Below are 26,508 nucleotides of genomic sequence, written 5' to 3' on the forward strand. Positions count from 1 at the left end.
GCCCTAACACCACATGGGAGTGCTATGTCCCTGTTCCAAGGTGTAGTGTCTTCATCTCTCTCTCCCTTTCTTTCAAAGAGGTATAGCCCTTTGTGCATAAGATATACAATAAAATTGAGAATTTTTTAAGCTATAAAAAAGTAGGAATAGGGATTCGGGCAGTAGCACAGCAGGTTAAGCTCACATGGCATGAAGCGCAAGGACTGGCATAACAATCCAGGTTCCGGCCCCCAGCTCCCCACCTGCAGGGGGGTCGCTTCACAGGCAGTGAAGCAGATCTGCAGGTGTCTGTCTTTCTCTCCCCCTTTCTGTCTTCCCCTCCTCTCTCCACTTCTCTCTGTCCTATCTAAGAATGACGACATCAATAACAACAATAATAACTACAACAACAAAAGAACAAGGGCAACAAAAGGGAAAATAAATAAATATTAAAATTTTTTTAAAGTAGGAATAATTTCATGCTAGTACAATACAATTAGATTTGACACAAGAAGGAAAAAGAAATAGGACTAGACCAGTAACTGTTAGATAAATAGAATCAATTATCAAAAATTAATACTAATTCACTCCCAGCAAAAAAAAAAAAAAAAGAGAGAGAGAGAAGTAATTCCTAAGGCCATGGGGTTTTGCAGGCAAATCTTGGCAAAACTTCAAGTAGTAAATAATCCCAGTCATACAAACTAGAGTGAAGAGCTAAAGAAAGAACTCTTGTTTTATTTAGTCAACAGATTCTCACAGTATGATTGAGGACACCTGTGAGTCAGCAAGATAATTTCAAGGTGTCCGTGAACTAAGGTGTGTTTTCAGAATAACATTAGGATACTCTTTGCCTTTCACATACATTCTTTCTTACAAAGTATGCATTGAATCTTGGAGAAGATACCAGATTAGACTGAATGCAGAAGCAGGATCAAGAAGCAGCTGCTTTCAGTTAAATCAGACATTACAGAGGCTTGGAAAATGTAAAAACAATGCCATTCCACTCATAAACTCTTTGGGGAAAGTTTTTATTTTTTTTATGGTAGAAATGCTTATGTTAGCATGTAATCAATTTCTTGTTACTATTTTAAATGAGCTAATGGACTTTTAATTTTGTGCCTTCATTGTGTAATATGATAATGTCAGTTGATATAACTTCTTATTTGAAGAGGATAAAGTCCTTTGGGATTCTCAGTAACTTTCAGCTATGTAAAGGTTGAGATGAAAATGTTTGAGAACTCACTGCTCTTATCCAAATCTTTAGTTTTCTTCCAACCTGATTTAGTCATTTCTGGAAAAGCAACAATGTCACTTTCTCCAAAGTGCTCAAAATTAATACTTATTTTCATTTAGTTGAAGTTTATCCTGGAAAAATTGGGCAGTGTCTTCTCTAAATTTACCATAAAATGAGTTAAGTATTTAACAAATGTTGAATTATTGTCTCCTCTTTCAGGTAATTAGTATTTACATGGGGATCACAGTTAATCTAGCAGATGCTTGGGAACCTTACAAAGCTGCAAAATCCGCTTTAAACAATACCCTGGACCTTTCAAATGTCAGAGAACAGGTAAATTGTGGCCAATCAAGAACTCCCTCACAACTAAAAACCTGCTTTATAGGGTTACAAATGAGCTAAGCAATTTTCCAATATAGGGTTAGCAATTTTGGAAAGTTACCAGTTGAACTTCTTAGTGCAGGAATTCCTGAGAGGTGGATTTTTCCACTTCAGAATAAGATCATGAGAATTGTTTAACTCATGTTATCTACTTCTTCTTCTAACATTTGCCCTTCTTCCGTAGCCAGTTAACAGCGTCAGGTTGAGCCTGATGTAATCTACTATGTAAATTGAGCACAGACTTGGGCCTTGGTGGAAAATTCAACATCCTGAGACCAGTCAGTCAGCATGACAGGTGAACCTAGATGGGTTAGGTGACACTTGCCTATTCTCGTGTCCTCATAGGTGAAACTGCCTTCACCAGTCACTAGAACTTCTTGTTTTCATCAGTAGGATAGATGCTGAAGATGGCAACTAAATACAGATAAATGCCTGTCACCATACTATTTATCATATGTAATGCAAATCAAACAACAAGACTTAAAAATACCTATCTCTATAAAGTTTAAATACAGCTTGTCTCGTTGATAAGGAAACAAAGTTCCTTGGTCTGCTATCTGACTTAATTTTCATTATGGAAATGACAATATGAACAAAGAACTTCAGCATGTTTTATTCAGATAAATTGAATTCCATAAATAATGCACAAAATAATTTCCACTTTGGCATGTCTCCTAGAAATATACTAGCAAAGGTCATTCTTGCAGTACTTACTAGCATTTGAACATTAATTTTCATTACTCAAATTCCTTCTCAAAAATGTCCTTTCTTCCACATCATCTTGATAAAATACTTTCTGATAGTTTTACACCAACTTTACTGACTTAATATTTAACATTTAATTCTTGCTTTAGGTAAAATAAAATGACCAAATTCCGGAAGACTGATTTGGAAATTCACTTTTGATAGATTGAGGTGTATTTTTTTAAGATTCATATGCCTGTAGTAGTCTCTTGAGTATTCCTGTTCTGCTTCCTTACAGGAAAAACAGGCATTTTGAGTAATTACAGGAAAAACAGGCATTTTGAGCTTCAACCTCCATTTCTTTTCTGTCCAAGTTAAAAATGGAAGAGGTCAAAGAATAACATGTGATTCAGTCCTATAATTTATATTTACAGAAACTAATAAGCAGAAGTTAAATCCAAACTCACACCAATATTTTATCACATGACTAGGACTTATGATTCTCTTAATATCTAAGATCAATCTCTTTGCAAAAAAAAGTTGAGGGAGGAGGGACAGGTGCTGGTGCACCGTTGAGCTTTCATATGCAAAGACCCAAGTTCAATCTCCTAGTCCAAGGGGCTGGGTGGTGGCACACTGGGTTAAATGCACATAGTACACAGATCTGTGCAAGCATCCTGGCTCCCCATCTGCAGGGGAGTTTCTTCACAAGTGGTGAAGCAGGTCTGCAGGTGTCTGTCTTTCTTCCTATCTATCTCCCCCTCCTCTCTCAATTTCTCTCTGTCCTTCCCAATAAGATGAAAAAAATGGCCACCAGGAACAGTGGATTCATAGTGCTGACACCCAGCCCCAGCAATAACCCTGGAAGCAAAGGAAAACAATCTCCTAGTCTGCACCTGCAGGAAGTGGTGCTTCATGAGCAGTGAAACAGGACTAAAGGTGTCTCTGTCTCTATCTTGGTCTCCCCTTCCCCTCTCATTTTCTCTCTGTCCTACCAAATAGAAAAGGGGGAAGGGGGAGAGAGGTAGAGTAGGAGGGAGGGAGGGTCTATCACTGGAGCAGCAGATTCACTGTGCAGGCACTGAACCCCAGCTGTAACCCTCATGGCAGTTAAAAAGAATACATTAAATCATTGCTTTTGAGTTTATCCACTGTAGTTCATGTTCTTCTCTTGTATAGAAATGTTGCGTGCCTGGAAATTCATTTGAATGTGTTATACTTTCAAAGTAAGCCATTCTCTCTTTTAAATAAAGTTTAAATTGCTGTTGTTATTGTTTTCAATTTTCAAAGGCAAGCAGATATGCTACAGTCAGTGAAAGAGTACACACTCAAGTTCAGCAATTTCTAAAAGAAGGTTGTTTAAGGGAGGAGATGATTCTGGACAATATCCCAAAGCTTCTGAACTGCCTGAGAGACTGTAACGTTGCTATCCGATGGCTAATGCTTCACACAGCAGACTCAGGTAATACATAAACAATGTGACCCTCTGTGTCAGTCCATGGAAAGGCTTTCAGAATCAAGATGTGCTTTGTGATGCCAAGTAGGTTAGCAGAGAGAGAATCCCTGGATAAGAATCAAATTACTTCCTAACTTTGTCATTCCATGTTAACAGTTGCAGAAGTATGAGAAATTTTACCTCTCATATCCAGGGAATCTGCCCCAATTATGTATAGATCATGCCCAGATTGTGGGGATCAGCTATGGAAAGTCTAACTGCAGATCTGTGCTATGCAGAGTAACACCATGCCTTCCCAGATTCTCACAGATGTTGGTATTCTAAGCCCTGGAGCCTGTGGGTCTGTGGCAAGGTAACAGTTGGAATTAATGTTGCTGATTAACTGACTTTAAGGAGTCTATCCTTGATTACCCATTGTAACCTCATGGGACCTTAGGTCAGGAAGAGAGAAGCAGAAGAGTTAGAACTGGAAAGATGGTATCACACGGAAGATTTGGCTTTGTATGGAAGAGCCTGAAAGCCAAGGAAACAAGCACCCTCTGGATGCTAACAAAGACCTGAAAATGGACTTTTCCCTTAGAGGCTCTAGGGGGGCACAGTTGTGCTGACACCTTGAATTAGCCAGGAGACCCATTTAAGATCGCTCATTTCTCTGAAACCACAGGAGAATAAATGGTTCACTGGGCTGCCTGGAGGGGTGTGATCAAGAGTTGGATTCAAACATGGGGTCCTTAGTTTAATTCCCAGCATTATACATGCCAGAGTGATCCTATGATTATCTGACCCAATTGCACGAGGTCACAATTTACCAGAAATCAATAATTTGCCTATCTGGTTGAGTCACACATAAAAACACTAACCACTTACTGAGCTGCTTTTTTGGTGTGGTCATGGTATGCAGGGAGAAAGGCATTTCCTCATTTTCCTCCCATCAGCTCAGAGGCATTTCACCAAGCTTACGATGCTGCCACGGTGCCTCACAGCTGCTGAAGAAACACCTGTAGCCAGCATCAGCTATGCCATGCTTGCCAGCTACTGAGCCTTGACCGCAAGGCCACCGTGCTTGCAAGATTAGTTTCCTGAGTTTTCTGAGTTTGAATTCCTGAAGGTCAGATCTTAGAGAGAGGGTCTAGAGCCAAACCAAGCATGAATACCATGACTGCAAAATTAATCACCTGTGGCTGACTAGTGGTGTTCTCTATCCAAAAATGAAGACGGATCAGTAATAGAAGGTGTCTTGTTGAATTAGGATTAGTGTAAAGACAAGTGGAGCTCCTGGGGAGTTCTGTTTGTTACTTTTTCGGCCTAAAAAATTATTTCCACATGGTCACTATCACTTGTCCCAGTACATATTCTCCCAGGAAGTTTGGAAGTTCATGATTCCCATGAAAATGTGGTCGGGTTCCAAGTTGTCTTGAGTCTCCTGGTAGAGTACCTTAGAAATCACTGTAGAACAGGGCCAGGTAATGGCGCACCTGGTTGAGCACACATGTTACAGTGCACAAAGGACCTGTGTTCAAGCCCCTGGCCCCCACCTCCAGGGGAAAGCTTCACAAGTGGTGAAGCAGGGCTGCAGGTGTCTCTCTGTCTCTCTCCCTCTCAATCACCCCCTACCCTCTCGATTTCTGGCTGTCTCTATCAAAAATAAAGTGATTTTTTAAAAAAGTAATCACTGTAGAAATGACCTTCACAAGCACTGCTGTCACCAGCACTCCAGAAGCACCCCAGCACACTCTCCTGCATGGTTACTACAATGCTGGCAGAGCTAGAACAGCAGTGGTGTGTATCTAGGACATTAGAGCAACTACCTAGAACCTTGTGCCTTAGGAATTTGTTTTACCTTATCTGTTGTCTTGGTTGTTTGTTTGTTTACTTCATTTTCAGGTAGCTTTTTCTCACAAATAATCCTACTTATCCTGTTTTCCTGTTATCACCTAGATGACTAGTTGGCATCATTAATCATTTTCAGTGACTTGCAGTTCAGCACGAGTATATTCCACATTCTTTTAACAAGTGTCTTATTTTATTTGAAATGACTTGGCTTGGCAGCTGATAGACTAAGCAGGTATTTTGTTCCTGGATCAGTCACTACCTGATTCAGTGACCATGGCATGATTCAGTTACCATGTGGCACACAGAGGGTAGTCCACAAAGCTTTGAGTTCCTGCTATCCCATTGAGGTCTTTGAAAAGAGCAGAATGGGGAGTTGGGCAGTAGCCCAGCGGGTTAAGTGCACATGGCGAAAAGCACAAGGACTGGCATAGGGATCCCAGTTCGAGCCCCCAGCTCCCCACATGCAGGGGAGTCGTTTCACAGGCAGTGAAGCAGGTCTGCAGGTGCCTGTCTTTCTCTCCCTGTCTGTCTTCCCCTCCTCTCTCCATTTCTCTCTGTCCTATCCAACAACAATGACATCAATAAGAACTACAACAATAAAACAACAAGAGCAACAAAAATGAAATAAATATTTTTTAAAAAAAGAAAGAAAACTTCACAGGCGGTGAAGCAGGTCTGCAGGTGTCTCTTTGTGTCTCTTCCTTCCTCTCTATCTCCCTCTTCTCTCTCAATTTCTCTCTGTCTCTATCCAATAACAAATAAGTAAATAAAAAGATTTTAAAAAATAATGCCCTCCAGGCTCAGGGAGAGCCTAGGCCATTTAAAAAAAAAAAAAAAGGAAAGAGCAGAATGATGCCAGGTGTCACCCTTTGTCTTTGGAAGTATCCCATGTCTGTGGTTGGAACCTGATTTCCCTGTTGTGTCAGCTCCTGGAGAGCGTACGAAGCTTAAAAATTTGCTAGGTGGGAGCAGTGCAGGGTTATACCCCTGTTATCTCATGATTTTGAAAATCAGTATTAAATCACTAACAAAAAGATTTACTGGCAGCACTCAGCAGATAGAGCAAATACATGACTGTAAACTATTACAGCAAAAAGGCAGAAAGCAAACTCTGCAAAGGAGAAATGGTTCACAGGGCAGAATCAGAGGCCAGCCAGAGCTTCCAAGGATGCTCTACAGTAGTCCCACATGACATCCCATCCCCCCAGCATGGTACTGATAAAACAGCATGTGAGTACTTGCCGCAAGAGAGGCTTGTTAGAAACAGGGTGCCCCAGATTGTATCAGGGACTGGTCGGACTCCGGCTTAGAATGTACTGAAAGGCTGGAGCGCACAAAGGAAAGTAGCCCTTCATCAGAAATCACATTGTGCAAACAGACAAGGCTCAGTGAGCCATGAGTATCAATTCCTGAGTGGTGGGGCCTCTACATGAATTCAGGCTACTGAATGGCAGTCCCAGGCCCTCTGTGTTCATTCTGTTTTGCACACTTGTCCACTTGTAAGTGGTAGAGGTCATGTTTAAACCAGTCAGGCAGGAGCTAAGGATGTCTCCTACTATCACAGTGCTATCAGTAGAAGACCCAACCCATTCACTCTTGACAAAAAACAATCTAAAGATTCTTATGTTATTTGAAAACACTGCCCTGCAGCTTCCTTTATTTTTCCCACCTAGTGCATCATGGCTAACACTCCATGTCAGATCCCATGATCATATTTAACATTTGAATTGTATTGTGCCTTAACATAGATGTGCTCAGATTAATTTATCATCTTTTATTGGTATAATTGTATTGTGCCTTAATGTAGAAGTGCTAGAATTAGTTTATCATCTTTTATTGGTAGACTTGTATTGTGCCTTAGCATAGATGTGCTCGTATTGATTTATCATCTTCCTTTGGTAGACATTTTACCTATGGCTTTTTAAGTGCTTATAGTGAATGGGAAGTAGTTAAGAATTCATTTTATACTTAACAGATTAGGTGGAGTTTTTTTTAACATTTAATAAATTAGAACCCCCTTTCTTCCTATTTCTAGCCTGTGACCCAAACAGCAAACGCCATCGTCAAATCAAGGACCAGATTTTAACAGATTCTAGGTACACTCCTAAGATCCTCTTTCAGTTGCTGTTGGATACTGCACAATTTGAGTTTATACTCAAAGAGGTAAAAAAAAAAAAATGTATATACATTAAATGACACTGAATGATTATCAGTTTCAAGGGCTTTTTTTTTTCCCTTGAAAATTTTATTTTAAGCATTTAAGTAATTTGGATATAATAGCTGTATCTGTGAGACAGATTCTAGTTTTCTGAAATAGTTCCTCTAGAAAAAGAACAGAATTAAATACTTAAACATTTGCTGTCTGCTGCCATTAGCAGTATAGTGAAGCAGGGGAAATCCACCAGACTGTGGAAATCAGTCTAATGGAGAATGTGGACATTAATCAGAAAGCCACAGTCATGAAAATCTAGATACAGAGAGGCATGTTTTAAAGCAAAGGACATGGACTTTTGCACTGTTCTAGCCTGTACACCTCCCGTGAGAAGAGCAGCGAGGCTTTCTGAGGAGACCTATCAGAGCTAGCTAAGATGAGAAGTATGACTGAGGATGTTTTCAAAAGAGGAACAGTGTGCCCAAGTTCTTTGAGTGAGGAACAGCATGGCTGATTTGAGGACCTGGAAGACCAGCTAACTGGAGGAGTGAAGTAGCAAAATGTGGTAGAAAGGCAGGCAGGGAGGCAGGCAAGTGCCTGCTCAGGGCTGGCCTTGCAGAATTTGCCTTAACCTCAAAAGTCATGAAAATCCATTGAAAAATGTCGTTTGACACGGTGGCAATGGGACACGGAAAAAGGAGGTTTGGAGCAGAAAGGGAACACAATCTTATTCACGCAAGGACCTCAGGGTTGGAGTGGGAACGCGGCAGTTCGGCCCACGTGGAGCCAGCCTAGCATGGCCATCCCCTGCTACCGCACCGCAGGGAAAGAGAGGAAGGAGAGTAGGCGGGCTTTTTAGGTAAACACCCCGGAGTGACGTGTCGGGACAGGATAGGTTGAGGAAAGCCCTGAAAGTACCATATATCTGTGGGAAGTGGCAGAGCCTTGGGAAGACATCTGCACAGCATCTCCCCCTTTTCTTTTATATCTAATGGACACAGTAAGGAAATGTATAGAGTGGAGCAGGCTTAAAGGTTTTTAAGGAATGCCGTGCTCAGGTGGGAAGATGTAGAATGTTTTTGTGGGGGAAGGAAAGTTTAAATGGCCGCCAACCTTGTGAGATTCATGTGTACCCCTGTGCTCAACCCCTCTTTAGAGAGAGAAAGACTTATATGGAGGGACTCATAGGTTAAGCTCTGCCAGGCTCCACCATCTCCTCACAATATTTCTACATCTTACTCTATCTTTCTGTCTAGTCATCAAATTAAGATGGTTCAATGTCTGTAAAAAACTATCTGTGACAGAGGAATAGTAGTGTACAGGTGAGCAGAAACCTTTTGGGCATAAACCTAAATGATATAACAAAATATGAAAGGACAAGTAGGGGAACAGTAAGAGCCAGTGTGATGTCAAGGGAAGGCTTGGTGCGCAAAGGAACGTTCCCTGTCTGGGGGAGGCAAGGGTTCATAATGAGGGGGCGTTTCATGCCTCAAAGGGAAGGACCTGTAGGTGGGAGGGCATGGCCCGCCAAGCAGAGGGGCTATTTGGCATTGTATAGTCCTCAAGGCAACAGTCTGCAAAGTCTATGAACTAGTCAGGGTCAGTCTTTGAAAAGCCAGCAGCGTGAAGGGAAGGAAGCTGTTGTAAAATTGTGTAAAGTGTCCAAAAGGTAAACCAGCAAGTCCAATAGAAGTGTCAGTCCAAAGTAGGCAACTAGGGGGAGAAATGGCAGGGGATGAAACGCTGCATGAGGAAGGTCAGCCGCTGGAATTCCACTTTTCTGTAGAGAGTGAGCTGGAATCACCAAAACGTGACAGGCAAAGCATAAGCAGGAATGGCAGACAGGCAGTAAAAAAGTTCTGTCCTTGGAGTCTGTGAATCAGGTTCTTTACATAGCATCAGGTTTCATCTAGGGTTTCGGGGGATGTGCCACTGTAGTCGTGCCGTCTAGTGGGTGATGTCAGAGTGTGCAGGGGTCCAGATGGTTTTTCTCAGGATTCCTGTGAAAGAAACATAAACAATCTGCTTCCCGTGGTAGCAGGGCATCTGATTTGAATTTTTTATAGAAGAAGGGGTTTGGTGCCTTAGCCAACTGAATATTGGGGGATATATCTTCATATATATATATATATATATTTTTTTTTTTTTTTTTTTTTTTTTTTTTTTTTTTACTTAATTGAGCCTAGGTGTTTGGCGGGCCTATAGTGGCAAGACAAGATACATCAGTTAACTGTAGATGAATACGTGGATGTTGTTAATTAACATTATTTTTATATGGAGGAACTTTTTATAGTTTAATACCTGACCATATGAACAGATGACTCTTCATGTGGAGGCTTGATAGCTGTTATCACTTGTGAAAAAAATAAAACTTGTAACAATTTAGAGGTTTACTATAATTGATAGCTCAATGATTATAATTGGTTTAAGTATCTTTTTTTTTAATATTTTATTATTTTTTATTTATTTATTCCCTTTTGTTGCCCTTGTTGTTTTATTGTTGTAGTTATTATTGTTGTTGTCATCGTTGTTGGATAGGACAGAGAGAAACGGAGAGAGGAGGGGAAGACAGAGAGGGGGAGAGAAAGATAGACACCTGCAGACCTGTGAAGCGACTCCCCTGCAGGTGGGGAGCCGGGGTTCGAACCGGGATCCTTATGCCAGTCCTTGTGCTTTGCGCCACCTGCGCTTAACCCGCTGCACTACAGCCCGACTCCCTGGTTTAAGTATCTTTATGATTTTGTTTAAAGGTCATCTACTGTGACCTCTTGTAGCAATCTCTACAGCAGGATCTTCAAACCAATTTTAGTTAAAATATATATTGATTTTTTAACCATTTTACTTTGGACTATAAACAGACTCAGGTTACTTAGAGAGTTAACACATGTTAGTGACAATGGTTTTAACATTTACAGTGTCAGATTGATGCCAGATCTGTTGTGGATTAATTTCCACAAGATAGTTTACAGGGGGCCCTCCAAAAGCGCCCTGTATAGAGAATTTTATTTTAGTTTTGGGGATGTAGTGTCACGTTAAATATTTAGACTTTACCTTAAATAGTTAGTTACTTTTAGCAAATTAATTTTACCTTATCTGGTAATAATGTAGCTTCAAGGTTACACTTTTAACCGTTAAGTTAGTGTTTACCAAACTCGAAACATACCTATAAACATTCAGTTATAACACACAGGAGGAGAAAAACTTTTGTTATGAAAACATATCATTTTAAAAACAAATTTAGATCTGTCTTTACTCACACAATTTAAGACTAAGCACTTTACATATATACCAAGACATATATAAAAAATCAAAAGAGAGAAAAAAAATTTTGGAATATTTCTGGACATCTCCAGAAACTGGCTGCGTCCAGAATTTTTATATAAAGTCAATTAAGTTTTAGAGTATGTTGGTATGCTTCTAATTCTGCTTCTAAAAATCCCTTCTGTTTCATTTGGTTTAATGCCCCGCTTAACACTGTATTCTATTTACAAAACCACTGTTAACTAAGCACTGGCATGCCTGCATGGCATTGGTTTGATCCCACTTAAAACTGGTCTATTTACATAAACCGGTATTAACTATGCACCACCCTCCCTCCAGGGCATTGGTGGTTCAGTGGTAGAATTCTCACCTGCTCTGCCCCCTCTCCTTGTCACACCCTGATTTTCACCAATCTCTTTTTGCTCCACCCTCTCTACCTCACATCCTGTATACACCCTACTTGGCAAGTATTATAAGGACAGGATTGTGAGTTTTAGTTTAGTTTAGCTTAGATTAGCTTAGATTGTGCTGCATTCCACATGAATAAAGAGATACTGCTGCCCAGCTCAGCCATGAGTCCCTAGTCCTCTGTCTCCCGTCAGCAAAGCTAGCCCGAAAAGAGTACTCTGAGCAGATGGGTAATACAAAAATTTTTGATCATACAACACACTCACAAAACACAACTGGCCAGTCATAACATAAAACATCCAGAGAAGGAGTAGGAGAGAGGGCTCTGTGAGCCAGATTTTCCAGATTCCGCCATGTCATATTATGGGTCCTAGGATGCTTCTTGCATCTAATCTTCTTGTAGTATTTCTTGTTCTTCAGGGATAGCAGTGCCATCATGTGGGTATTGTCGGACATGGTGGGCAGGAACCCAGACAGGTTTGGAGTAATTCTGTGGAAAAACGCATGTGAATCCCCTCCCCATGGTCAATAGGCCCTTTCCAAATTTTATTGAGTGGGTCTTTCCATTTGACCTTAATAGCTGGGAGGATGGATGGTGTTTGCCAATGAAGAATAATAGGAGGTAGGTCCGAGTTATTGTAAATATTAAAGAGATTTAATGTAGTTAAGGCTTTTGCTAGCTGGATATTGAGGGGAGGGGGACATTCCTCCTTTATCTATATTTGAGCCGTAAGGGTTTGATGGGCCCTCTCGACAATGCCTTGTCCCTGTGGATTATAGAGAATGCCTGTATTATGAGTAATGTTCAAGAGGAAACAAAAATCTTTAAATTGTTTGCTGGTAAACATAGGCCTGTTGTCAGTTTTCAGTTGAAGAGGTAAGCCCATTACAACAAAACAGGAAAGCATGTGGCTTATAAGCTTTTTAGAGCTTTCTCCCGTCTGAGCTGTCACCCACATAAATTTAGAAAAGGTATTAATTGAGACAAACACATATTTTTGTTTGCCAAAGTTTGGTATGTGGGTGACATCGATTTTCCAAAGAGCGTTGGCTTTTAAGCCTCGGGGGTTAACCCCAAGAGTTTGAATAGCAGGTGTTTTTATGAGACTTGCACAGTAAGAACGTGTAGCAAGAGTATGTTTCAACTGTGGTAAAGGAACATCAGGAAATCAAGCTCGAAGGCCTTTAAGATTAACATGGGTTAGGGAATGAAAGTCAGCAGGATCAGAGACAGAGACTAGGAGAGTTCCTGTGAAGGCAAGGCTGTCAGCTGCAGCATTCCCTTTGGACAGGGAACCAGGAAGAGGGCTGTGGGAACAAAGGTGTTGAACATATAGTGGTTGGGTTCGAAGACAGCATAGAGGCGATTTGAATCAAGAGAGGGGAAAGTGGGTTGTCATCAATTTTCACATAAGAACGAACAAGCCATGGAAGTAAGTTAACAGTATACACACTGTCAGAAAAAAGGTTGAAGGATTCTGGTACAGCTTTTAATGCAAGGAAGACAGCATAAAGTTCTTTGTACTGAGGGGAATTATCAGGAAGCTCAGTAAAGAGAGGTTTAGGGGATTGTTTGGGTAATATATAAGGGCAGCAGCTCCCTTTATTCCACCATCAGTGAAGACTGTAAGAGGAGAGGGTTTAGGATCTCGATAGAAAAGTTTAGGTACCAGTAGAGGCAAAAGAGGTGAAGCTGTCAATTTATTAGAAGGAAAATGTTTATCTGTTTGTCCTGGAAACCCCACGAAGCTTATGGCAAAACGGGAATGATGGCGTATGAGCCACTCTGTATCTGTGAGGGAAAAAGGAAGAATAATTAAATCCGGTTCTTTCCCTAAGACCTGCACAGACCTGTTTCTTCCTTGGTGAAACATGAATTCTAATGTGTCTATCTCAGTGAGGAGTCTTGGAGCTCCGCCTACTGGTGTATGAAGCCACTCAAGAACCCCATGGTTCTGCCACAGTGCCACCATTACTGTGGGGTTGGAGTTAAAGATTAGAAGGTTTACCAGAGAGGAGGGGGAGAATCAAATGAGGTGCATGTCCTGGAGGGCCTGGTTAACCCTTTCCAGTGCCAAGGTGGCCTCAGGAGTTAACATACGTTTTGAGGAGGGCTGTGTGTCTCCTTTTAACAGGTCAAACAGTGGTTGGAGGCAGCTAGTAGGCAGATAAAGATACTGCCTCAGCCAATTTAAATTTCCAAGAAAACTGTAAAGAAGCAAGAGTAAGGTTAGAAGGAAAAGTAACACTAGGTTTCAAGGGATGAATTTGCATTAGAGAAATCTCTGAACCTAAGAAAGACATTGGAGGAATCAGCTGTATCTTCTCAGCAGCCACATTAAGGCTGCTTTTCTTTAAGGCAGGAATTAGAAAATCACGTAGGGCACAGAGATCTGTACCTAATTCTCCCCATATTAAGATGTTGTCCATGTAGTGAAAAACATTAAGGCCCTTTTGAATATATGGGTAAAGGGCAGATTTAACAGCCTCTTGCCAAATTGTAGAACTATTGGCCATGCCCTGGGGTAGTACCACCCATTCAAATCTATCGGCAGGGCTGGCGTTATTAATAGAAGGAACAGAGAAGGCAAAATTTTTACAGTCTTGCGGATGCAAGGGAACAGAGAAAAAAACAATCTTGTATATCAATAGCCATGATTGGAATTCCTGTGAGAACTGCAGAAGCAAGAGGCAGACCCCTTTGGGGTAGCTCCAGACCTGCATGGTTTTATTAACCGCACAGAAATCTTGGAGGAGGTGCCATTTTCCTGAGCGCTTTTTAATCACAAAGACAGGAGTATTCCATGGGCTTTGAGAATGATGAATGTGTCCCAAGGACAACTGCTCTCGGACGACCTCTTTTAAAATTTCTAGGTTCTCCCTAGGCAAAGGCCACTGTTCACACAGACAGGCTCATTAGAAAGCAAGTCTAAAAAGGGAGTTTGGTTACGAACAGTGGCATTTAGTATTGAGGGTGCTGATTAGATCTAGTCTCACAGGAGTGGGTATTACGCTCTGCAGAGGCATCTGTGGATATCCTAACATCAAGACATTCCAGAAGAACTCTTCCCTGTAGGTTGGTGCTAATATCAGCTACCAAAGGGCAAAGTGTCCAGTAGTCTCTTCAGGGTCTTCCCACATGAGCGAATTTCAACCCTCCAACTCCGTGTAAATGGGGTCCTGGGAGGAGTTCCCAATTCTGGGGAACCTCTGCTTGCCTGAAAATCATCTTTTCTGCCCCCGTGTCAATCAAACATTTAAAAGGAATATTGCCAATCCTTACTGTCATAGTAGGGTGACCTCGTTCTAAAACAGGAGTGGTCCACAAAATCTCAGGCTCTGAATTTGTACCATTCAGGGATGTGCCATCTTTATGAAACTTGGACCAACAATCTCTCCTCCAATGAAAACCTTTCTGACATCTAGGACAAGGTGTTCTTGGCCTCTGGGTCCCTGACTGAAGGCGGGGTTGTCCTGACTGGAGGCATGGCTGCCCTTACTGGAGGCGTGGTTGTCCTAACTGGAGGCAGGGTCACGGCTTATCTGGACATTGGTTACGCCAATGCCCTTGGCGATTGCACTGAAAGCAGGCCCCGTTTTGATTATGTGGGGTAACTGCATAAGCCTGTGTCATAATGGGTGCCCCATAAGAGCCTGGTCCAAGTTCCTGTGTCGCTAAAATCCAATTATCTGGGTGTTAGTGTTTAAGACTGAGGCTTGCCTGACGGAATTGGGGAATCATGCCATCCCAGACAATAGAACGCAGGAGGAGAGAACGGACTTCAGGATTATAAATCTCTCTATGGTTGACCGCACCCTGGCAATGAAGTTAGCTAGGGATTCATCAGTTTCTTGGCGAAGGGAGTTAATGGGGACTGAGGCCTCTCCTGTGGATGGGGTTAACCTCTCCCATGCTTGTGTTGCACAGATGCATACCTGTTCAAAATAACCAGCTGGAAATTTGGCTTCTGCATTCTGAATTCCAGTTTCAAACTCTCCCACTCCAAACAGTGCATCAAAATTCCATTCTAGCTGTTTGTGACTATTTTTATGGGATTGTTTTGAGCATTCATCACAAAAGCATGCCTCCCATAGCAGGTAGAGGGGGGGGTCTGGGAGTGCAGCAAGAGCTAAGTCCCTCCAACCTTGGGGGGTATTGAGGTGCTGGAAAAAGCCTCATGAAATGGACTTGGTCCATGTGGCATGGATTCCGTCCTCCTTCACTGCCTACCTGAGTTCTTTCATTGCTTTGGAGGAGTATGGATGCCACACCTGAGGGTTCTGTTTATTGGGGGCCACATTTACCGGGAAGGTGTGGACTTGGTTTGATGACGAGGTATCAGTGGGGGAAGGAGTCACGGAAGTGGAAGCCGCTGGAGAAGCAGCTGTTGGAGAAACCAAACAGGTGTCTGGCGAAACAGAACTCTTGGGGCAAACTGCAGAGGGCTTAGGGTGGTTAAGCGCCGAGACCATCCCTTTTAACTTTTGTATCTCAGCCTCAAGGTCTCTTGATCACGAGGTATCAGTGGGGGGAGGAGTCACGGAAGTGGAAGCCGCTGGAGAAGCGGCTGCCAGAGAAACCCAACTCGTGTCTGCCGAAACAGAAGTCTTGGGGCAAACTGTAGAGGGCTTAGGGTGGTTAAGCGCCAAGACCATCTCCTTTAACTCTTTTATCTCAGCCTCAAGGTCTCTTTACCTTTTGGCAGGGCACCTTATATATATCCCAAAAGCTGCATAAACAAGAGAACCCACGGTGCAGCCCCAAGTAAGGCTTCTCTGAGATAGAGAGCTTGTCCCATGAGAAAAGAATAAAGCGTCTGGGACGCCTCCTCATAAAACGGGAGAAACCCCATGGCGAGCCGGGACGTGGTGGCCACAGTCAGGCAGCTGTTACTTACCTGTGTCTGGGCTGCAGGAGTGTCGGGCGGGGTCTCGCGTCTCCTCAGGCTGCGGCGGGGACCCACATCTCTTCAGGCAGCTGCGGGTGGTGGCATGAACAGTCATCCAAAGACAGACTGGCCCCGGCTCAGCCGGCGGGGCGGCTGCAGGGATGTCCCAGCGGCCGCTTCTCTGGACCTCAGGCTGGCCAGCAGGAGTGTGGGCCTGTTGGCCCCACGTTGGGCACCAGGTTTCATTTGATGCAGCGGCAGCGGGACAGAAAAAGGAGATTTGGAGCAGAAAAGGAACACAATCTTTTATTAGCACGGGGACCTCAGGGTTGCGGTGGGAACGTGGCAGTTCAGGCCACGTGGAGCCAGCCTAGAATGGCCATCTCCTGCTACCACACCTCCGGGCAAGAGAGCGAGAGAGGAGAGAGAGCGTAGGCGGGCTTTTTCGGTCAACACCCCGGAGTGACGTGTCGGGACAGGATTGGTTGGGGAAAGCCCTGAAAGTACCGTATATCCCTGTGGAAAGTGGCAGAGCCTTGGGGAGACATCTGCACAGCAGAAAATGATTCTAGCTAGCCTTAAAAAGGGACCCATTCAGAGCTCTGAGGTATTTGAGTTCAGTGTAGGAAATTCTAAAGTTATTTTTGCCCTAAAGAAACCTCTGAACATGTCAGATGTATAATGGAATAATTTATCTATAATAAAATGACAGATGCCAGGGAATTCCCAGATTCTGTAGCCAGTAACCTTGGGGGGTTTGGATCAGGTGGTCTCAGCAACTGTGCTCAGACGACAATGCCTAATTAGAACTAATACTTGGCGGTGCTAGATAGCATAGTGGATACACAAAGAGACTTCTCATGCCTGGGGCTCCAAAGTCCCGAGTTCCATTCCCTGCACCACCACCAACCTGAGCTGAGCAGTGCTCTGGTTAAGGAAGGAAGGAAGGAAGGAAGGGAGGAAGGGAGGGACTGAGGAAGGGAGGGAGGGAGGAGTGTTGCTTACTCTGGCCTTAGTCAGGTTAGTGATAAAATATATGTTTCTTTATCTTCAGATTTGTGAGGATGCTATTTTCCCCTGTTAAGTAGTTCAGGAAAAAAATCAATGCTGGTTATTAATGTTAATGTAGGTGTTTAGTTTTCAGTGTCTTGTCTGATGCTCACTGTGTAAAAAGAGAACAGCTATTTTATCTCTTTAATCATGTTAGTTATTTTTAGTAATCTTTTTATCTGAATGTTGCATTGTTATTGAGTCTTTACCTTGGTTTCATCTAGGTTCTAGGATTAAGGAGTAAGTTATGCCCCAACCATCAAGGAGTTCTCCTTATAGTGGGGGCTGGGGAGACAGTTAAGTCCTTTTGAAAAAGCAGAAGAGATCTAAGAGCAGAATCCAGGCATCCTATTAGACATTCAAAGCAAGCTGGCCTTTCAGAGGCAAGTAAGTTGCCCAACAGCAGAAAATCCCACATGAAGTCAAGATCTCAAACTGGAGCGCTAGGGACCTAAAGTTGTACAAGGTAGTGGTGCTGGGTGGAAATGAGGACAGCGGTGAGTCATCAGGCCTGCTGAAACCCGCTCTCTAGTTTGTCACCTTCTTCTTCTCTGGAACTTTTGGGCTAAGTTGGGAGGCTCCTTTCTATCTATTCAAGTAGGACGGATGGACAAAACCCACCCAGTACAAATGGAGCGAAGCAAGTCTTATCTTTGGACCTGTGAGGTTTCACTTTGGTTCTTTGACCTATATTTCCTACCTCCCACAAAACTCATTTTTAGAGTCACTTTTTTCTCTAAGGATGCTAGTTAGTAGGGCCTGTGTATCTTCTGATGCATCTCCTAATTTAAGAGGCATCCCTCAGTCCCATTTTATAAGATAGGAAGCCTGTAAGTTCAACCTGTGAATGAGTATTTGAGGCAGTTTTCCTGCAGTCAGAGCTAGAGCATGGTTTTCTTACTCTGCTTTGTCAAACAGTCCTCACCAAGCCTAAGTACTCAAGCAGATAGAAAGGACTCTATCAGTGATCTTCATTGTTCCTCCTCTTACTGCTTACTGTTAGTTATCCATCCTGCCTGACCTGACCACTGGCCCCCCAAAATTCAGCACAGCCTTATCTTTACAGATGAGGCCTAACCTTAATCCTTGCTTCTTATCTCAATATCCATTGTGATGCCGATAGATGGAATAAAGCCTTAAGAGAAAATTCAGCATGCAGGCAGGTCTCCTCCCCCTCCTCTTCTTTCTCCCCTTCCTCCTTTTCCTCTTCTTCCTCCTCCTACCCTTCCTCTTTCTCCTACCCCTCTTTCCTACTCCTCCCCTTCCCTTTCCTCTTTCCCTCCTCCTTCTCCTATTTGGTCATCATTGGGACTTCACCCCTCCAGGACAACTTTTTCAGTTACGAAAGAGAAAGGCACCAGACACCACAGCACCAAAGCTTCTCTCATTGCTGTGGGGGCTTTGCTCAATCCTGGGTCAAGCCAGCCAGAAATAAAACTAGCACATTCTCCACATGAACTCTCACTGGCCCTACATAGTCACTTTTTTTTTTTTTTTTTTGCCTCCAGGGTTATTGCTGGGGCTCAGTGCCTGATCCACTACTCCTGGAGACTATTTTTCCCCCTTTATTGCCCTTGTTTTTCATAATTGTTGTGGATATTATTATGGCTGTTATTGATGTTGTTGGACAGAACAGAGAGAAATGGAGAGAGGAAGGGAAGACAGAGAGGAGGAGAGAAAGACACCTGCAGACCTGCTTCACCAACTATGAAGCAACTCCCCTGTAGGTGGGGAGCCTGTGCCTCGAATCAGGATCCTTACACCTGCGCTTTTCACTATGTGCATGCACTTAACCCGCTGTGCTACCACCCAACCCCCCATATTCACTTCTTAAAACCCCAGTGAAGCAATCACCCCTTGTGCTTTTGTGGCATGCCTTCAATATGTTTATGTTTGTTTCAAGAAAAAATGAGATTTGCAGACTCTGGACAATTTAAATTGTATGGATGAATTCACAAATGACTGTGTTCTCAAGCAAGAAAATATTTTTGCAAATTAATTTAGAGGCATGGTGATGGCATAGTAGCATACACAAGATCACTTCCCAAAACAGCTAGAAAAACAAGAACAGAGCACACCAAATTCCATCAAATCACAGCTGGGCCTGCTGAAGACAAATATTCAGTCAAAGGAAACAGACACAAAGTGACAGGCTGGCAAAGTATTCCAAGCCAGTGAAACAGAACGACGGCCAGGACAGCTATTCTATCAGGGAAAATAGACTGTAAGGCAGAGAAGGTATAAGAAAAGGGCAGACTAATTCAGTTTATTATCCAGTCAGATAGATAACATTTACTCTTCTGTGACTAAAGTAGAATCATAGGCGTTAACTAGGCAGGATTTCGGGTAGTGGCCACCAAACTGAACTTCACGTTGAGAGTGCTCTTAGTGGGCCTACTTAAGACCTTCTGAATGTAGAGCAGTAGGGAGGATATGAGCATCTGAAATCTTAAAGCCTCTGCAATCCCTGAGCACTTGTCTAAGAACTGTGTCTTAGAGGCAGAGGGATCTTGTCCCTCAAGTAGTATAGAGTAGCAAGGCTTAAGGCATGGTGTTGGAGTAACAACCTTAGGTGTCCGTTTTTGTTTTTTTAAGATTTTTTAAAAATATTTATTTCCTCTTTGTTGCCCTTGTTTTTATTGTTGTAGTTATTGTTGTTGTTGATGTCGCTGTTGTTGGATAGGACAGAGAGAAATGGAGAGGAGGGGAAGACAGAGAAAGACACCTGCAGACTTGCTTCACCGCTTGTGAAGCGCCTCCCCTGCAGGTGGAGAGCCGGGGGCTCAAACTGGGATCCTTATGCTTGTCCTTGCGCTTTGCACCATGTGCGCTTAACCTGCCCGACTCCCAGTTGTCCATTTTTATACTCTGCAGGATTTCGTCCAGACTGCCTGGCTGAAATCTCTCCAATAAATCTTTCTTCTGGCTCTTCAACAGATGTTCAAGCAGATGCTTTCAGAAAAGCAAACCAAATGGGAGTATTACAAGAAGGAGGGCTCTGAGCGGATGACGGAGCTTGCTGACGTCTTTTCAGGAGTGAAACCCCTCACCAGGGTGGAGAAAAACGGTAATTGCTCAAGAGGAAAAGTCAATATGTCCACAGTGTATGTACAAATAATTGGCAACTGGCCAAAAAAATCAGTCCCTTTTCATGTCACTATCACCATGTGCCACGGTGTTATTAGTGAAAATCTGAAATTTAATTTTAGTCACCTCTCTCTTCCCCTACCCTGGATAGTCTTAATATCCTCTCTGGATTTCAGGTTTCTTATGTTTTTGTTTGTTTGTTTTGCCTCCAGGGCTGTCACTGGGGCTCAGTGCCTACACTGTGAATCTACTGCTCCTGGAGGCTATTTTTCCATTTTGTTGCCTTGTTCTTGCCCTTGTTGTGATCATAGCTGTTGTTGTTGGATAGAACAGAGAGAAATGGAGAGAGAAGGGGAAGACAGGAGAGGAGGAGAGAAAGACACCTGCAGACCTGCTTCACTGCTTGAGAAGCGACCTCCTCCAGATGGGGAGCCGGGGGCTCGAACCGGGATCCTTACATCGGCCCTTGTGCTTTGTGCCATGTGCGCTTAACCCACTGCGCTACCTACCGCCCGACTCCCCAGGTTTCTTATATTTGTATTATCAGGTTAGGCCAACTCATGTTTCTTAAACTCAAGTTCATAGTTTGTCCTTATAACATAAAATAAAATTCACCACCCACCATAGCATGGGAAACAGTTAATCAGCTTGTATGAGCCTGGGGGGAGTGGGAACTGATCTGTAACTGTAATAACCTTCACTGAGGGTGCTGCCCCAAAAAGTATTTCAGACTAACACTGGCTTTTCTTCCCAGTGTTTGGTTCTTTGCACTGACTCACCTGCCACCTAGTGGCAGACATGAGAACCTGCAGACTTTTCACTTCATGGGGAAATAATGGTTTACAGAACAGTTGCTGACACACAGGTACAATTTCCCAGCTCCAGGTGATGAATGTTCATAAAACACCATCACCTACTCCCAACTAAGAACCCTGTGCCCCTCCAGCTTTCCTCTCTCCCGAGTCCTTTTCCTAAGTGAAAAGGGGTACAAGGAGATACTCATGACAGAAGGGACAGCTTGAGCCTATGGCTGGAAGTCAGTGCAGTTTCAGTGTCAGCCCCAAGAAGGTGGGGAATTTATCAGGGGAAAAGCTATGTTGTCTGCCCAGGCTGTGGCAGAGGGTTTTCAGAGGACTGAGAGCAGACTGAAAGAAGGCAACAAGACGCTATCTTGCCACCACAAGACTACTCGCCTATACTTTGGAGTTTCCCAGGGAACATATCCGAAGGAGCACAGCACACTCACACCAAAGGTCTGTGTGCCCCTGTGTTCAGAGCAGCACTGACTACTCGCCTGCACTTTGGAGTTTCCCTGGGAACATATCCGATGGAGCTCAGCACACCCACGCCAAAGATCTGTGTGCCTGTGTTCAGAGCAGCACTGACTACTCGCCTGTACTTTGGAGTTTCCCTGGGGACATATCCAAAGGAGCACAGCACACCCACGCCAAAGGTCTGTGTGCCCCTGTGTTCAGAGCAGCACTGACTACTCGCCTGTACTTTGGAGTTTCCCTGGGGACATATCCGAAGGAGCACAGCACACCCACGCCAAAGATCTGTGTGCCCCTGTGTTCAGAGCAGCACTGACTACTCACCTGTACTTTGGAGTTTCCCTGGGAACATATCCAAAGGAGCACAGCACACCCACGCCAAAGGTCTGTGTGCCTGTGTTCAGAGCAGCACTGACTACTCTCACCTGTACTTTGGAGTTTCCCTGGGGACATATCCGAAGGAGCCCAGCACACCCATGCCAGAGATCTGTGTGCCTGTGTTCAGAGCAGCACAGACTACTCACCTGAACTTTGGAGTTTCCCTGGGAACATATCCAAAGGAACCCAGTACACCCACGCCAAAGGTCTGTGTGTCCCTGTGTTGAGAGCAGCACAGTGTGTAATAGCCAAAACCTGGAAGTAGCCCAGGTGTCCAGCAGCATATATATGAGAACCCTGTGGTATATAGTGTGCACAGTACTACTTGCTGTTGAGAATAATGAAGTCGCCTTCACCTCATCATGAATGGGACTTGAAGGAATCATGTGAAGTGAGATAAGTCAGAAAGGAGAGTGTGGGATGACCTCACTAACGGGCAGAACCTAAGAAACAAGAACATGAGGGGGAAGCACTAAGTAGAACTTGGACTGGGCTTGGTATATTGCACCAAAGCAAAGGTCTCTGGGGAGGTGGTTGGGGATGAAGGGGACACTTGGGGGTCTTAGTGCCTGATGTAGTGGGAAAGGACCTAGACCAGGGTGAGAGTGACAGACACTGTGATGGTAAGATGGAGAAATTTTACCCACATGTCAATAATTGTACTTTAAACCATTAACCCCCCCATAAAATTTTTTAATTTATTTTTTAATGTTTTATTATTTTTTATTAATGAGAAAGGCGAGGAGAGAGAGAGAGAACCAGATATCACTCTGGTACATGTGCTGCTGGGGATTGAACTCAGGACCTCACACTTGAGAATCCAATGCTTTATCCATTGCACCACCTCCCAGACCACTTTAAATTTTTAAAAAATGAAGTAGAGCCTCTCCTACTAAGTTACTAGTCCAAAGCATTCATTTGGAATTGTTTAAAGAATTCCTGAGAGCTGAGTTATGAACACAGTAAAAACTCTTGAGTAAAGGATCATTTACATTACCTCAAAACCACAGCTATGTGTTATATAGTTGGGCGGTAGCGCAGCAGGTTAAGCACAGGTAGCACAAAGCACAAGGACTGGCATAAGGATCCCATTTTGAGCCCCCAGCTCCCCACCTGCAGGGGAGTAGCTTCACAGGCAGTGAAGCAGGTCTGTAGGTGTCTATCTTTCTCTCCCACCTCTGTCTTCCCCATCTCTCTCCATTTCTCTCTGTCCTATCCAATAATGACGACAACAGTAATAACTACATCAATAAAACAAGGGCAACAAAAGGGAATAAATAAAATAAAAACACAGCTGTTGGACTTGTTGAATTTCAATAGTATTTCCTTCTTTTGTATTAACAGAAAATCTTCAAGCTTGGTTCAGAGAGATCTCAAAACAAATACTGTCTTTAAATTATGATGATTCTACTGCTGCAGGCAGGAAAACTGTACAACTGATACAAGCTTTGGAGGAGGTAAGGAAAGTTAAATGACGCTTTTTGAATCATAACTTTTGGCATACCAAGAACCTGCTCCTGACAATAGCTATAGAGCATTTTCATCAGAAGCAAAATCTGTATGGATTTGCTCATTGTAATAGTACCTAGTGAATTAAAGTGTATAAGATAACTAAACGACTAGCATGAAGAAGATAATGAAGTGAAAAAGGTATGATATTCCAATTTGTGGAAGCATGTAGTCTTGGGAAAACAATATAGAAATACTGGGGAATTTGTAATAAAAAGTGAAAAAGTATTTATTTTTCTTCTCTTAAAAAAAGTGTTTTTATCCACCCAAAATTTATTATGCCAGTAAATTAATCATTATACCTTCACACTCATAACATTTTAGTTGTATGTTTAAGTTTAAAATGAAAAATAATCAGAATAAAGGACACAAACTACCCAATTTTTACCTTTGCTAAGTGATAGCATCTTTCCAAGTGATTTTTAACTGTTGCTTAATATTTCCCAGCTGATCTTATGGGAACATCGTACACATCAACTAAAGTACCCCCAGTACCAGTTTTATGTTTAATTTTTATTTTTTTATTTTTAAAATATTTATTTATTTGATAAAGACCGAGAGAAATTGAGGGGGAGATTGAGAGAAAGAGACAGAAACACCTGCAGTCCTACTTCACTTTGAAACTTTCCCCCTGCAGGTGTGGACCAGTGGCTTGAACCTGGTCCTTGCGCCTGTAATGTGTGCGTTTAACCAGGTGCACCACCACCTGGCCTTCAGTTTTATATTTAAAGAATGATGTTACTTCAGTTGAACTGGCTCATCTATACTTATCAAGAATTCTTTCTTTCTGGTATAACTGTATACTTTTAGGTCTGTAGTGAAAACTTTTTTTATGGACTCCTTATTTGTGCAAGTATAATACTTCAGTGTTAGCACACACAAAGTTCCTCATCATTATAGGACAATTGCTTACCTTAAAAAGGGGGGGTGCACGCAATGGTGCAGCTGGTTGCATGCATGTGTTACCATGTGCCAGGACCCACATTCAAGCCCTTAGTCTCCACCTGCAGAAAGGAAGCTTCAAGAGCAGTGAAGCAGGCTTCCAAGTGTCGCTCTTCCATTCTCTCCCTTTCTCTGCTGTTTCTTTTCATTTTCTTTCTGTACTGTCAAGTAAAATCTTAAAAAATTTAAGAAGACAAGATTTCTTTGTCACTCTGGGGCATGCAGTGCTGAGGTTTGTCCTTAGGACCCCACACCTGAGAGTCCAGCGCTCACCCACTGTAAGTCCTGGTCACCCACCTGGACATTTTTTACCAGCATATTGCTCAGCTCTGCTTATGGTGGTATAGAGGATTGAACCTGGGACTTTGGAGCCTCAGGTGTTAGAGTCTCTTTACATAGCCATTATGCTATCTACCCCTACCCAACCATTTCTATTCTATTGCTGTTTGGGTTTTCTTATCTATACTACAGCTATCAACAACTTCGTGTATTTTGAAAGCTTTTTTATATTTTGACATGACATGTATGCTAGGCCCCTTTAATTATAAGCATTAAAATTTCAAAATTTAGTTTTTAAGTTAAAATAATAATGTAGAGATGTCAGGCTGAGCTTCACTGATGGGAGACAGATGACCAGAGACTCATGGCTGGGCTGTATGCAGTATCTCTTTATTCATGCAGGACGCAACACAATCTAATCCATGCTAAGCTAAACTAACTAAAATGAACAATCCTGCCTTTATATATACTTTCCAAGTAGGGTGTGAACAGGATGTGACGTAGAGAGAGTGGAGAGAAAAGTGACTGGTGAAAATCAGGGTGTGACAAGGAGAGGGGGCAGAGCAGGTGAGAATTCTACCACTGAACCACCAATGCCCTGGAGGGAGGGTGGTGCATAGTTAATGATTTATGTAAATAGACCGCAGCTTTGAGTGGGATCAAACCAATCCCATACAGGCATACCGGTGCTTAGTTATGTAAATAGAATAGTATTAAGCAGGGGGGATTAAACCAAATGAAACAGAAGGGGGTTTTAGAAGCAGAATTAGAAGCATACCAACATACAGGGACAAAGGACTCTCACCTGGTAGAATTCACACATTACCATGGACAAGGATCCAGTTTCAAACCCACCCATCTGTGGCTGCAAGGGGGAGCTTCACAAGTGCTAGAACATTTCTGTAGGTGTCTCTCTTCACTTCTCCCCTCTTTCTTTCTCCGTCCTTTATATTTCCCTGATACCTCTCACCTTCTAGAAAATATTATAAAGGGGGTGTCGCTTGCGGCGGCGGCGGGACGCAGAAAAAGGAGGTTTGGAGCATAAAGGGAACACAATCCTTTATTTGCGCTGGCACCTCAGAGTTGGGTGAGAGAGCAACAGTTTGGGCCATGTGGAGGTAGCAAAAATGGCCGCCTTGCACAGCAACCTTCCCTGCGTCTAATCACTGAAGTGAAAGGCGGGCAAGAGAGCAAGGTACGGAATAAGATGGGCTTTTATGGGAATAGCTCTCGTGAGAATGAGAAGGGGGAGGAGTAACCATAGCACTCCAGGGTAGGATAATAACTTTCACGGGAATGGGAAGGGGGAGGAGTAACCAAAGCACTCCAACTATTGAGGGGAATTGACAGTGCCCTGAGGGCACAACATGGCGTAATAGGCTCTCCGAGAATGTCCCAACTCTCGAGAATGTCCCAACTCTCGTGGGAATTAGCAATAGCCTGAGGGGACAACATAGCAGATGTGACTGCATCTGCACAATTTGCCAGCATCTCCCCCTTTCCTTATATCTAATGGCCACAGTATAGGAAATTTAGAGTGGAGCAGGCTTAAATGTTTTTAAGAAATGCCATGCTCAGATGGGAAGATGTAGGATGTTTTTGTGGGGGAGGGAAGACTTACATGGCCGCCAACCTTGTGAGATTTATGTGTCCCCCTGTGCTCCACCCCTCTATAGAGAGAGAGATTTACCTGGAGGTTAAGCTCTGCCAGGCTC

The 26,508-nt window shown here is 43.1% G+C and overlaps 1 protein-coding gene across 4 annotated transcripts in view; it reads left to right on the forward strand.

The window, feature by feature from the left end:
- The window catches only part of WASHC5 (WASH complex subunit 5), a 106,742-nt gene that overhangs the window by 17,047 nt on the left and 63,187 nt on the right, over nt 1-26,508 (forward strand). For all 4 annotated transcript variants that reach the window (XM_060201575.1, XM_016195015.2, XM_060201593.1 and 1 more), the window contains exons 8-12: nt 1,433-1,546; nt 3,569-3,740; nt 7,603-7,730; nt 20,265-20,394; nt 23,408-23,520. In XM_060201575.1, the coding sequence (XP_060057558.1) occupies nt 1,433-1,546; nt 3,569-3,740; nt 7,603-7,730; nt 20,265-20,394; nt 23,408-23,520 (657 nt within the window). The remainder of the gene's footprint in view (nt 1-1,432; nt 1,547-3,568; nt 3,741-7,602; nt 7,731-20,264; nt 20,395-23,407; nt 23,521-26,508) is intronic.

Source organism: Erinaceus europaeus, chromosome 1 (assembly GCF_950295315.1).
Source record: "Erinaceus europaeus chromosome 1, mEriEur2.1, whole genome shotgun sequence".
In the NCBI taxonomy this organism is placed as follows: Eukaryota; Metazoa; Chordata; class Mammalia; order Eulipotyphla; family Erinaceidae; genus Erinaceus; species Erinaceus europaeus.